The 14985-nt window shown below is 41.7% G+C and overlaps 1 protein-coding gene across 1 annotated transcript in view; it reads right to left on the minus strand.

Moving 5' to 3' along the window:
• Positions 1-5751: 5751 nt before the first annotated feature.
• The window catches only part of nmbr (neuromedin B receptor), an 80069-nt gene continuing 70835 nt past the window's right edge, over positions 5752-14985 (minus strand). Inside the window, exons 4-5 of the mRNA XM_031752916.2 lie at positions 12609-12847; positions 5752-8599 (exon numbers count right to left, since the gene is read on the minus strand). Coding sequence (XP_031608776.1) covers positions 8440-8599; positions 12609-12847 — 399 coding nt within the window. The 3' untranslated portion in view covers positions 5752-8439. The remainder of the gene's footprint in view (positions 8600-12608; positions 12848-14985) is intronic.

The raw sequence follows: 14985 nt of genomic DNA on the forward strand, positions 1-14985 counted from the left end.
ATTCATTTTGTTGGCCTTTTGAGAGGCAGTGACTTCATTATTTTGCTGCTCCTGTGAGTATTTGTAGCAGCAGGATCGGTCACTGTGAAAACACTGCAGTGAAAGCTAATATTCAAGATATTGCTAGTAATTAAGAACGTGTCAGTGGGAGCAACAGAGACTCACTGATGTGTTTTTAAAAGACAATAATTGAGCTGTTTGGCACAGAGGGGTGAAGATAAGGCTTTGGAAACAAAGAAAGCTGCCCCCATCTCTGAAATGTGAGCGATATCTGCAGCTTTTATGAAACTTGTCTAATAATGGGCATGTTTCTCTCTGTCTAATTGCTCAACTTGATTACATATAATCATCTTCATTCCCCACTCACTGATGTCTTTACTCTGCAGCTGGGAACCCAACTGACCACACTCAACCACCTTTCGGCTGCACCACCCAGACATTTTTTTCAGCTCACAAAGAAGCTTCAGTGATATATATCTATATGCATATTACATCAGGCTAAAGTCATTTTTTACTTCTTCATGTTTGCTAAATCTTCAAAGATTCTAAATCAATGTGTAAATAAATATATAGAATAATAATCATAAAAAATAATAAAATAATCACTTTCTATAAATTTATAAGTTGAAGATATCACAAGTTTTATTCATCGTGGTTTGAAAACATTTTAAGTCATGAAACTTATAATAAAAAATGTATTATTGTGGGGTCTGCCTTACAATATAAAGGGCCTTGAGGTGACTGTTGTTGTGATTTGGCGCTGTATTGAATGTATTGAATTGAAATGAATTAAAAGCACACAGACAGTCGCCAACATCATCTTTTGCCTTCTTGTTTGTTTTGTGTCTTATTTAATGATCTCTCCTGCGTTATTTTGTATCTAAGGCTGTATTACAGCTTTAGTAAGCTACGGTATGAGTCAGTCTGCATTATCTGTACTCTGTGCAGTGTTTATGATCTTTTTATTGTGTTTTAGATAACCATTTGGAGATGTGGCCGAGGACAGCAGATTAAAATTAGCCTGTAGGGCAAACTGTGGCTCATGCACTGCTACTTTCCTCTGGATCGATGAATACAGTGCTTGTTAAATAAATGAAATGAGGAAGAGGGAGGTTTCTTGGACCTAAATGTTCTCACCCAGATATTCTCTGTCAGACCTGTTTTAAAATCATCTCATTATCAGCTGCACGGAGGTAATATACGGGCATGCAGCACCTTGTTTCCAGCTCTCTCCTATGAGAGATAATGCGAACATGCATTCAGCACCGCATGAGTTTTCAATTACATTCAGGCCATATCTTTGATTATGCAGCAGCCTCATCCACACTGTGATCTCAAGTGTGACTGGAAATGAAAGAAATAAGCAAAGCAGTTTTTACTGCTGTAAGTTAGTGTAGTGAAGCATGATGGGACGGAGGGCGGCTGGCCCAGCACAGTGTGTTTAAGACTCCCTTCATCCAGGTTAATTCCACCCAGGCTGCACAGCTCCTGCTCCCTGCAGACGGAGCGACATCCAAGTTCTCCTTTTCTTTAAAGACTAAAAAACTTGAGTACTATGATGCGCACAAGTCATTTTGTTTCTTAGCTTTTAATGTAGAAGAATTGTTGAGTGTGGTGCTGTAACAGGATGCCACTATTACAACAAGTCAGCTTAACTGGATTTCTTTCCCTCTAAGATATTCCATGATCAGCTGGAAGTGGTATCACTCCAGCATTAACATCAGCACAGAAACTGTGAGCTGGGTGGTTCATAGTGGGTTTCCATGGTAACGTCTAGGCGGCCCAGTGTTTTTATCCATGTAGTATATGTTGAAAAAAATAGACTTCTCAGTGACGCTTTAATCATATTATTCATCCTTGGCATTTTCCTGCTACAGATCATTACTCATTAGCTGAAATAAACACCAATACACCCAAGTTAAGCTCCCATCTGCCCACAGCATCATCGTGTTTCTGGTGCTTTGACCAGAACGATCCTATGCAGATGTTTATTATATTTTTTAGCAAACTGAGCTGAAAAATGAAGCCGAACACTGGACTTCCTCCACTTGATGCTGGTCCAACAGTGATTCAGGCCCATTTCAAATCACTGTAAAGATGATCATGTTTACAGCCTGCAGGTATATAACTAACAATTTTCAATCAAAACTATAGAAGATATTAAAATAATAAATACAACTTAAACTTAATTAGGTGTTTGGGACATTTCTGCTTTGACCAACTCAAAGTGGCTTCAAAAATCCTCATGTTGATGTTTCAACAAACCATTTCTGCTGCTATTTTCATCTTTTAAAGACAGTTACTACTTAACATACAACATAATAATACAATGACAGAGTACCCCTTGGAAAACACCTTGTCTCACATTCATGCTCGATTTCTGTCGTATTTAAGTCTAAACCACCTGATCAGCCCTACAGTGCTGTGAAAAAGTATCTGCCCCCTTTCTGATTTCTTAGTTTTTGCCTTTCAGATGATGAAACAAACTTTAATATTACACAAAGATAACCTAAGTATATATATATATATGCTTCAGTTCAGTTTCACCAACCACACCCAGGCCTAATTTCTGTCAGACCCACTAAATCAAGAAATCACCTAAAACAGAACCTGTCTGACAAAGGAAAGCTGGCCAGAAGATCTCATTAAGCAGCACATCATGCCACGATCTAAAGAGACATCTGAGAAACAAAGTCAATGGCATCTATCAGTCTGGAAAGGTGTCCAAAGACTTCATCCACAAATGGTGAAGTCAGAGAACAGTGCTGAACCTTCCCAGGAGTGACCAGACCCCCCAAAAACATCTTGCCCCTTCTTCAGAACTGAAGAAGCTTCTCGGATGAGAGATGAAAGGTCCTCAAGAAACGCCACTTTTCTTTCCAGGCTCCTTAGACCAACCTACCAAAATTAGACCCCTAACCTTAGACCCCTAACCAAAATTACTCCAAGAACGCATAGACAACTCATCCAGGAGGTCACAGAAGATCCAGAACAACATCTAAAGACCTGCAGACTCAGTCGCCTCAGTTAAGGTCAGAGTTCATGATTCAACAGTAAGAAAGAGACGTGGCAAAAATGGCCTCCGTGGGAGAAAAACCACTGCTGACCAAAAAGATCACAAAGACTCGTCTCACATTTGCCAACAAAAATCTGGATGATCCCCCAGACTTCTGGGAAATATTCTGTAGACTGACGAGACAAAAGCTGAACTTTCTGGAAGGTTTGAGTCCTGTTACATCTATATCAAACTACCAGCGTTTCATAAAGAGAAAATCACAGCAGGAGTCAGACACGGTGCTGGTAGTGTGATGGTCTGGGCTGCTCTGATGCCTAAGGATGACTTGGTGTGACTAATGGAACCATGAATTCTGCTCCATACCAGAAAATCCTGAAGGAGAATCTCCTCGAGCAGCCACGTTATGCAGCAGGACAATGATCCACAAACACAGTAGATAATCCACCTCTGTGTTTGTGTGTGTGTGGCAATGTCCTGGTTTTCCTGGGACACCAGGTCTAGAGAGTGTGTCCTGCCGGGACATGCAGCGGATCAGCCTCGTCTGTGGGAGCTACTTGGGAGAGTGGCTCAGCTTGCGTCGACGCCGGATCGTTGCAAGAGTTCCCGTTAGTTTCCCAGCAAGACAGTCAGTAAGTGTGAGTTTGCCGCAATTGTGAATGTAATAATGGCTGCCCCTGTGATTTCCCAGGAGGACTGCGGAAACTAGAGGGCAACAAGCACGCTGTACAGAGGCACAAAGGGAGCGGAAACACGGAGCACGGACACTGGGAGAAGACACAGCATGGAAGTCGGGGACACACGGGGATCTATCGTTGAGTTATTATTTACCTCACTGTAAATAAATGCACTGCATTCATTACAGAGAGTCCTGCATTTGCGCCCTACTTTCCCTGCAACCCCACACAGCTGATGTTTAGACGCATCCACACACACAGTAGGTGTCAGTCGGTGCGTGCATTCATAGTTAATGTCTGAGCAGATAGCATACTTTTTTCTTTGTTTTTTCAAAGAGCTTGAAAATGGTCTGGGTATTTGGTAGAGGTAAACAAAAAGTCTGAAGATGACACAAGAAATCATGACCTGAGAACCTCGAATGACCCACTGCTTTCCTTTTCTGTAGTCCACTGTCAGAAAGTGTGACTGTGGATAGTTTTAAAGAGACAGACAGACGCCCTCTAAACAGAAGCATGATTATGAAGTGAAGTCTCGCAGAAACAAACAGAGCAAAGTCAAAAAGGTGAAGCAGAGAAGGAAGGATTTCAGATTTCAGGACCGGAACAGCTCTTTCTCATTACGTTTGTCATGGACACAGTTTGATAGATTGCTATGATTGGATGTGGTGGGGGAGCTGCTGTTATCACACAGTGCTTAAATAATGCTTAAATAATCAGATTAAATAGTTGTTAAGGCCTGGTCCATTTTAATAACATTCAATCAGTCTCAAATTCTGGTTTCAGTTTGTGGAAACTCTTACAGAGTGTAGCTGATCCTTTTATAAAGTTAGAAATATACAAGCTGGACCGACAGATTACATGTTTCTGAACAGAAACCCAGGGTGGGCAGCTAGCTTTGAAACACTCCTTCAAATGCTCCTTTCAGGTCAAGTTTGAGGTGCTCTTCGGTTTGCAGGCACAGAACAGGCTGACAGCTTTCCTCACAGTCAGCAGTTCAACAAAGCAGGTGTGATACATGAACCCAGATTAACTGCTCGATTCCTTTCAGTGGTTCTTTATATCTGAGAAAAAACACATATTATGGAGAGATCTTGGCACTGGAACATAAACTGATTGGACAAATAATATGTGGTTTAATGAGCTGAGACATGGAATAGAGCTGCAACAAGCCGTTTGACTGTCTGAGTCCCTTTTCAGCCAAGAATGCCAATCATCAACCTTTAGTTCTCAGATCTGACAACCTGCAGCTAGATTTCAGGGGGGAAAAAAGCCAAGCTTTCCAAAGCTCAGAGGAAAAGTGGAACTTAAATTAATTTTTAAAGTGGATATGAGTCACTTTTTTAAACTACAAGAAACAGACAGAAGCCTTGCTGTATGTAGCCTTCTGTGAGCATCCTTCTAATTCTTTGTAGATTGAAATTCTTTAAAAAGTTCTGAGCTACACTAAAAACTAAAACGTTCCTCTTTCTTCCATGGTCAGATGTTTTGGCATGACTGTCAGCACACCAGCCTCCTTAAAAGACAAAACGGTCATTTATAGCCCTGGCAGCAATGACAGCGTACAAAGTGACAAGATGAACATGATAGCGGCTCAGAGATGCTGCTCGTTCCACTAAACCGACAAAAGACTCAAGCAGATGCCACTGAAGTGTGTATCCATCTGCACTGTTGCCCTTTAATGGTGACACGAAACACACACAGATTACTATATTTTCACTAGTTAAGAGTTTTCAAGCCATGCGTGGTTTATCACTGGCCTGATTGAATCCATACAGGTTCTGATGAAGGTTATTCTGTGAAACGGAGCCATGGTCAAACCATAAGGTTTAGCAGATGTGACAAACCACCCGCTGTCCATCCACCCACTGCCCGGTGACAGCTGCCTGCACGCTGTAATTTCAGCTTCTTACATTTGATTGTCTAATTTAAAAGCTACGAGCCTGAGGTGACGACCAGCAGCCAGGCTGCCCTGTAACCTGTCCTCTCTCCACTTTAAATAAGCCTTTAAAATACATTTATTTCTACTAAAATATGCCAATGATGCTGCAGATTGGTGTGTGAATGTGTGCCCGTGCAGAAGCATTTATTACGTGAGTGTCTGAGATTCAAACAGGACTTTCCAGCACAGGAAGGTGAAGCATGCACGACATCAAAGAAAACACACAAAACACGGTAAACGGGACGTCACAGCATCTCTTTGAAAATATGGCACGCTGATCTGTGCACAGATACTCCATCAGCTGTTCACGCTAAGGCAGAAGCACAAAGCTCTGTTAGCCTTTGCATCCACCAGGAAAGGCTTATTATCAAAATCTGATTCTGCGGTGACTGCAGTGACAGGTGAGCAAGATATTGCCGGGTGATGATGGTAATCTTGTTCCATGGATGGGTGAGGAGCTGCTCCTGATTGTTAACAGTCGGTAACAGGATTAATTGAGGAGATCAAAAATGAGCATGAGTGTGTCACAGCTCTTTCCTCAAGAGCATAAGTCTGTGTAATTCTTTATTTCACAGGTCCATAAAAATTTGTGATGCAATTAGTAATTATGGAAGGAAAAGAGAGTTCAGACTAGTCACTCTTACTTCATAACCCGAGAAGTCTTCATGAAGTGCACGGCAGGGCGATGCTTTGCATGTAGGATTTATCTACAAGCAGGCTAACAATTAAGTCACAAAATAATATTTGTTTTGAAGCAAAGCACTTCCTATAATTTAGCTCTTATTAATGTTCTAGAACACCCTGAATCCACATTTAAAGCCCTCTAGTTTCTATGTTGCTTTAAAGGCTTCTTAAATTGGAATCAATCTGCTTTTTCCTTTTTTCATTTACATCTCCGGTTCCATTGTCAAATACTCTTGTGAGCCAAATCTCCAAATATTGATGTCAGTGAAATTTGTAATACCTCTGGAGGTCACCTGTGATCATCAAAGTATGCATCACATTTGAGCCAATAATAAAATCCAGTGTTGGGCTGAAGTGTGTTGAGTCGGTGGTTCAGTAAAAATCTGTTTTTTCTTCTGCTTCTCTCAGAGTTGTGAAGGCCGATATAAAAGAAAGCCTGGAATCGTGCCACTACCCTCGGCAAGTAAAACCACTCACAGAAAAATACATTTCAAACCTATCAGGAGAGCAAAAGTCTCTTAAAGCTTGAAGGATAATGAGACAGTTGACATGAAAAGCACGACGCTGCGAGGAACAGTTTGCTGCCTTTCAAAAGACTCTGCAGTTTATTGGCAGCCAAACAACAACAACATTAAAGTCTGCAGTTCGAAAACAGAAATGTCAGGAAATCTGAGTAAAACAGAGACTCTGCTGATGTGAGCAGACGGGTTCAGGTTCCCCTTCTAACACCAAAACTATGGCAACAGCAGCATTTATTTTAAAATGAAAAGCAAGAGCTGCTGTTTGTTGGCTGTGAGGTGAGGGGAATTTCTCCTGTACAAATATACATTAAAGTGAATCAGCGATCTCACATCACTTCCAACAAGATCGTTTTCTTCTCATGAGTAAATCAAGAGCTGCAACTTCAGGCTCAGCTTAAGCTATCTGCCTGTCAGTCATTTTCTATCAGACCCAAGATACTTCCTCAGTTTGGCTAGCGACTCGATTTGAAGCAAGAGAAAGTGACCCGAAGCTTTCCAGCAGAGGATTATGGGTCACACTCTGTGCTCGAGCTTCTCAGGTTGGCGATGCTACCGCCTGCAGAAATAGGCCACACTGGGTACTTTCCTAACACCGAGCAGCACCTTGAGATTTGCTCCATGAAAACACAAACAGGACCTTGGTGAGGACAAATGCCCACTGGCTTCCAGCTCAAACCACCTGTGTTATTGTTCAAGGACCAGAGGGCTAACGAGAGCAGCCCTGCCAGACCCTATTCTCATCAGAGGTCCTTATGAGTTCAACACACACAGCAAGTTAAAGAGTTTAAGGCTGCTTCCACTAATGTGACATCCAGAAAAACTGAAGCTGGCACCAGAGAAGCACTTTTCACGAAAATGTGTTTTAAGACTCTTAGCTGTTAAAACCTGGTGGATACAGCAAGCAACAGAGCCACAAAACAAAGCGCTATCAAACAGATTCAGGTTCAAGTCCATTCGTCTCCGAAGTGGTCTTAGCAGGAGTTCGGATAAAGACAGGCGACACCCCATCACTGAGGAGCATTCTCCGAGACATCCTTGGATAAGACATGAACATCTTTTCCTCTGAGAGTTCTGAAACTTGTTATCTGACCGCAGAAGACAAACAAGCCCACTCAGTGAAATCAACACTCAAAATGGCTTTTTAGATGAGTCCATCGACGGTGAACCTCCCGCCAGCAAAGCACAGAGAAACGAGCAATCGCTGCAGATATGCTAACATTGCAGCCATGCTGTCGGCTTTAACGTCTGTGAGGCATTTGTCACAAATTTGATTCCATCCATCTTTATTTTTTATCCAGTGACTGTTAATAAATCTGGAGAATTGTCCTGTAGAAAAGTGTTCTCAGTTTTTATACTGTCCCTGTTCGTCTAGTATTTCTAAGAGGCACTTTCTGTTTGGTTGCCAAGGTAAGGATGTAGACGATAAGTCTGATGGGAAAGGAGCGATTGCAGCCATTCAACTTGTATAAGACTCATGTCCGCTGTCCATCCCTCCACCCATCCATCCATCGCTGCTCCGCAACAGAAAACCTCTCCTACACTAGTCCAACGTTTCACACTCGGGAGGAGGTGAAGCTGAAAATGTCAGACTCTTAGCGTCCTGCTTCACAGAGCCACTTCCTGTCTGTTGGGGTTTCCATTGGCTGCTGGAGCGAGGGCAGCAGTGGGTGTGTTCTTCTTGATGGAGGTGAGGCGGATGTGGGAGGTGCTGTGCAGATAGCTGGCTTGGCGCTCAGGGCGAGGACCTCGACCACATCGCAGCTGACTGAGGAGGAAGAAGAAAGCAAAACTCAGTGCAGATGTTAGGGGCTGGATTCCTGTTTACCAGATATTTTTATCATTAGGAGTTTGCATGAATGTGGGTTGAGGCGTAAACCTCTGAGTGGTCAGTAAGCCTCTGTATTCGATATAAACACCGGCCCATTTACCATTTCACAGATGAAGAGAGGTTTGTGGGGAACATGCAGTGTGCCTGCTGAAGCTGAAAGCATGTGAGATTAGCGTGTTTAAGTTTTACAGGGTCGTAGTTTCGTGGCTGAAAGGGCAAAAAGAAATCAGGTCTGGTTTCCGTTTATTAGACTCATGTCACTGGATTCTGTTTTCATAAGCTGACATTTCAAACTTATCACTTCTTTGTTCCACTACAAGAGTTTTATGCTTTTGTTTTATTATCTTGTCTCTGAAAGGTCTGAATAGCTCTGTGATAGAGAAGATGATTGTAGCGCTGGGACTACAGAGTTTTACTCAGTAACTGTCTTGGCAAAAGAACTCACAGTGATGGTTGCACATCTATCTTTTTCCATGTTTTAACAAAATTTTAACATTTAAACCTGCTGTGGAGGAGAGGATTGCTAGCTCTCCTCTGCCTTTCTCTGGCTCATTGCTGGGCGTCGTTGTGTCACTGCTGTCAGCCTAAATATCTGGAACCGTGCGCACTCGATCCTGCCTGCTCGATACCACTACTAGTGGTCAAAAATACAACAGTGTAATTTAATCTGTCTGCAGCATGTGAGAACATTCACTATGTTTAAGTTCTTCTTTCAGGTTTTAGCACAAATGTGGATCTGCATCTAGAGTCAGAGACGTACAAAAGAACAACAACAACAAAAAAACTCAGCACGGGAGTAAAGACTGGACTATTCATACACAGAGGGTTGATGGGGGAGTAAAAGAAAACAACTCAAAGACAGAGATGAAACAACCCAAAAGATAACCGCTAACCACCAACATAAAAGAAACACAGTGAAGGCATTAAACTCAATAAACTCCAAGCAGAAACCAGAAAACACAGAAACTCTTCACTCAAGGAGAAATAAAGCAAAACACAAAAACTAGAAGCTCTACGATAATAATAACGAGTAATCAAAACAGGAATGCACTCTGACATTTCTGTAACAGAAGAACCTTCACAGAACTCACACAGGAAACTAAGAATTCAAATCTCCTTAAATACATCAAACCCAAGGACCACAGCACCGCTGTCGGCTGCTCCTGCTTTAAGTCGTAGCTCTGCAGTTTGGTTGTGTGCAGTTTTACTTTAATTCTCATTCAACAGTAGCTGACAAAGAATTTAGTTCTATGCTGATTTTTTTAACCAATAATTAATCACTGATTACAGCCTATATGGAAAATCTGCATCACATCAGCCACAGATGAATGCCTCTTTCCAAAGAACTATTAAAAACTAAGAAGAACTGGCATGCATGCATGTGCTGGAGATATTTTTCTTCCAAAAGTCATAATCCTCAGAAACAGGCACGCATGTTAATTGGCTCTCTGGGTGCAAAAGGTGAAGAAACATTTCTGTACTTGAAGTAAATCCTCACACTTGGACCAATTACATTGTTCACCTGGTACATTCTTCAAAACAGGCAAATAGCTATAATTGCATCCCAAAGGCACATTTTACTTTTCCTGCGGCGTCTCTGCTGCTTCCAAGGCGTCACGACCTGCTGCAAATCTGAGCTGAATGAGAGAAAAGCCCATCCCCGGGTCACGGTTTCCCGCTTTTTGGGAGGGCTGTGCCATGGTTACGGTGAAGAGTTTAAATTAGGGTTTCCATCGTGCGGAGGCAGAAACATGATGAGTTTCAGGAGGTTTAGTGGGAGAGGGAGTACTCAGGAGGAGTTTTAGAAAATGGCGAGGCTGTGATTATTTTTCAGCAAGTTATAAGAATCCATTCAGAGTGAAGAATGAAATACTCACTGTGTGGTTTTTATCTGAATGCTCAGTCTTGTATAAATGTTCGCCCTCTAGAAAGTTTTGATTAGACTGTGACTGCAGTTTCATGCGGTGTAAACACTCGGAGCACAAAACAACAGAAACACGCTGCCAATGCTGAGCAGCGTGGACGAAACGCGACCTCGGCGCGCCGAAGACGTTTCCATCCTTATCCTTCCACCATCTGTAAATCAGCTACATTCACATTTTATTGATGCAGTTGGTAAAGTAGTAAAGACTCATTGGAGCATTCAGCCTCTGCTTGTTTTCCACCTTTTTATGGTGACAGCAGTTAATGTGAGCAGTAATACAGTGAGCTGTAGCAGCGTCCAGTAAATCAGCATGCCGTGAACGTTTCTACCGATAGTGAAGACAAACAGCAGTATTCACACTTTCAATCTAATTTCTTCTTCAGTCGTCGACATAAAATAAACATGACCACGTAATTAAGCCTGTTTTATAGCACAGAACCGCCGAGACGAGCGCTGAACCTCCTGCATTCGCTGGCTGACATGAAGCATCTGCCTCTGCTTGATGATTTTGATTTTTTAAGCTTTAACTCTGAATAACACACAATCCTGGCACCAGTGAATTTTAAATAAATGTAGAGCACTGACAGGCTGGTTGGCAAAATTACTGACATATTTCTGAATCAATGACTGACATCTTCAGTGGGAGCAGCTGAACCTGCAGCTGAGAGCAGAGTGAGAAAGTCAATTTTGGTCTTTTATAGACACTGAAAAAAATAAAGCAAGAAAATAGTTTTTTCCATATGTTTATTTTTATTATTATCCTTTATTATTTTTCTTTTCTGGGAGTTTTGTGTGTATCCAAATAAGTGCTGGATTTGGATTTTACTAATCCAAACGCTGCAGTGCAGTTATGAACAGTGTTGGTCAAGTTACTTGAAAAAAGTAATCAGTAACTAATTACTGATTACTTCCCCAAAAAAGTAATCCCGTTACTTTACTGATTACTTATTTTCAAAAGTAATTAATTACTTAGTTACTTAGTTACTTTTTAAAAACACAATTTACAACCTGAATAGGTGATAAAGCGATAGATCTTTCAGCCCAATTCTACTTTTTCTGCGTAATCCATCATACAAAATGTAATCAAATGGAAAAGTCTCTTTTTAAAACTTGTTTTATTAGTTTTAATCTTTTAACTTTATGCATCAAGCAAAAATTAAATTATATGCAACATTCTGTGACTGGAAGAAATTTGTTTAACATTTAAACCTATTTTCTGCACATTCCAGCACATAAAATAAAATATTTTTTTGTGTTTACACTCACTCTTTCAAATAGATGCAAGTGAAACACAGCAGAAAATAAATAAAGTCAAAGGCTAGTTGCTCTATTTTCACCTGTAAAGCAGGACCGGGGAAGGCGGAGGTTTGCCCTGGTGCAGGTGTGCTGCAGCAGTCAGTTGAAGACTCCGCGAGTTTCTCTGTGAATTTCCCATTGCAGTCGTAGCGCACTCGGCACTTGCTTGGAAGTTAAGGGGGTTTTTTTCGCTGTAAAAAGAAGTTTTCTTCCCACGCACAACGGACACTAATGTTTTTGTCACTTTTTATGGAATCAAACTCAAAATAAGGTCAGTACTTCCACGCTTTAAACGCTGCACGCTCATACTCTCTCCCGTACTTGATATATTATCCATTGTTGATCTGCACACAGTTGTTGTCACGAACGTCGCACTCACTTAAACTCACGGTTTTAGTAATGCAGTAACGCAGCGTTCCTACGGGAAAGTAACGGTAATCTAATTACCGTTTTTGCAATGGTAATCCTTTACATTACTCGTTACTTGAAACGGCAGTAACGCGTTACAAGTAACGCGTTACTGCCCATCTCTGGTTATGAATAACACTCCGCAGGAGCACAGCAGTGTGCACACTTTGGAAATATTAAAGGTGGAACTTTCTCGCCATATTGTTTGTGAGATGTTTGAGAACAGTGTCATCTGCCGGTCTCGATTCTCTGGGGCAGTGCAGGGATCTGGTTAGGTAACATAACCATCACAGGTAAAAGCACCTGAATAACTCTGACCTGTTGAAGTGTCTGCGGAAACTCTCACTGAGCAGGTAGAGCGCGAAGGGGTTGACGCAGGACGAGGAGAAGCTGAGGACCCGGGCTAGAAGAGTGATGACGAGGTGGGCCAGCGACAGATCCATCTGGTGGTAGTGGAAGGAGCGGTACATGTAGAGGACGTGGTTTGGGAACCAGCACAGGGCGAACAGGCCCACAAAAACCAGCACGATCTTAGCCAGACGCTTCCTCGTCTCCATCTGGAAGAAAAGGATTTACAGCGATGAGACATCACAAGCTGGAGAGCCTGAACACAAAACAGTTTTCAGTAAACAGAGCTGAAAGCTTTCCAAACTGCATCTTCAAATGGAACTCACTGGATCTCACATGAGCAGACCTCTCTGTGGTTCATTAGGGGAAACATGAGCTGTGGAGGTGACTTGGAAAAGAAAAGGATCTGTCTGCATGTTAAACTGTCTGATTCTTATAGTTTGGCCAGGGTCACAATGAGAGCATGTGGAGGGGATACAAACTTTGACAGGGGGGCAAATGGCTCAACAAAAGCAGGAGGGGACATTCACGCTGTCTCTTATGTGCACAGTTACACTTGCACACATCCACAATGTCTATAAACACAGGTTATAAACTAAGATGCAACGAACACAAAAACTTTAAAGGTGCATTTAAAACACACACACAGTCTTTAAAAAAGGACTTTCCCTTCATGATTTCTTAGTTCTTTCTATATTTGTCGCAGTTTCGTGTTTCAGATCATTACAGACATGTTAGTATGAAACAAAGATGGGGTGTGTGTCTTTGTCAAAGACTCTGAGCTCAGAGTGTCCTCCACACATTTCCAGTTGTTTTGCAATTTTCAAGTGAGGTCTTTAAAGATTTAAAGGCAGCAGCAGTTTAATGACCTGTTTTTGGATCCATTCAGAATGAAGGGAACTTCCCAAAGTCTGCCTTTGATGGCCCATCAGCTCCATCAGCTGCAGTGCCCTCCTCAGTAACTGCTGCAGAAACACTCAGCTACTATGATATGTTGTTACTCCAGTAACTTTTCAATGTTTAACTGTTCCCATTACGGCCTTTACTTATAGCTGTAAAAGCGTGTCAGTAGAATTCAGCTGAGGGGGCACAGTGACCTTTTTGGACACTCCTGGCCCCCAGGGATGGTCCCTAATGCAGAAGCTCATTTTGGCTAAAGGTCTTTCTCTGTTAGAGTGACTCGTGCCTGCTCCCATCTGTATGCAGGGCCACAGCCACACATACTCGAGGCTTTGTTGGTCATCCCTTTTAAGGACATTCAATGATTTGGGGACATGTGTCTGAACACTGCTGCAAACGTATTAAGACGGGTGTGTTGGAGTCCATCCCAGGCATACATTTTATTTATTCTTTCTGAAATGTGTAACTTTTATACATTTTTCATAGAAATTTCTTTGCAAAGAAAAACACAGAATCAGGAACCAGGTGACAGTTAAACAAGAATGGCAGCTTCCCAAGTAAGTCACCTGCATCAGTCAAGTTTTTGTTTAAACCTTTTGCTTTTATAACCTCACGCTTGGATTACTGCAACTCCCCTTTAATAGGGGTTGGCCAGGGGACTCTGTCACAACTGCAAAATGCTGCGGCATGGTTTTTAACTGGTAAAAGAAAATTTGAGCATATTACTCCGATTCTTCTTACACTGGCTTCCAATTTAATTTAGGATCGCTTTTAAAATCCTTTTACTGTTTTTTAAATCCTTAAATGGTCTGGCGCCTGTATATTTGTCCGATGTGCTGCCGTCCTATGTCCCCCCTTGTTCACTCCAGGCAGCCGAGCAGCTGTTGCTCTCAGTCCCTAAATCACAGCTGAAACTTCTCTATTGTGGATCCGAAGCTTTGGAATGATCTTCCTCTTCATGTCAGGCAATCTATGTCAGTGGTGGTCTTTAAATCCAGGGTAAAAACTCATTTTTTATTTGCTGACTTTTGACGCACTGGGTAACTGACATTGTTATTTTATTGTTATTTATTTAGTTATTTATTGTATTTCGAGTTCTCTTTATATTTCTGCTGGACAGCACTTTGGTTGACCATGTGTTGTTTTTAAAGTGCTATATAAATAAATTATAGTATGGTAAACTTTTGAAGGTTTAAACCTGTCTTAACCTCTAATTTTTTTCCTTGTTATTTACTTTATTTTTGTAATAATGTTTTGTTTTAGGTTTGCTGTGACAAATGTCTTCAGTCACTGAGTCGTTTGTCCAACCCTCTATCTGTTCTCACACACACACACACACACACACACACACACACACACATACGTGTTTTCGTGAAATATCAGGACCTATGACAAAAATGTGACAAATGGGAACGTGCCTTTCTGAAGGTCCTAGAGGCATGGGAAT

This window comes from Oreochromis aureus, linkage group 15 (assembly GCF_013358895.1).
Source record: "Oreochromis aureus strain Israel breed Guangdong linkage group 15, ZZ_aureus, whole genome shotgun sequence".
Classification (NCBI taxonomy): Eukaryota; Metazoa; Chordata; class Actinopteri; order Cichliformes; family Cichlidae; genus Oreochromis; species Oreochromis aureus.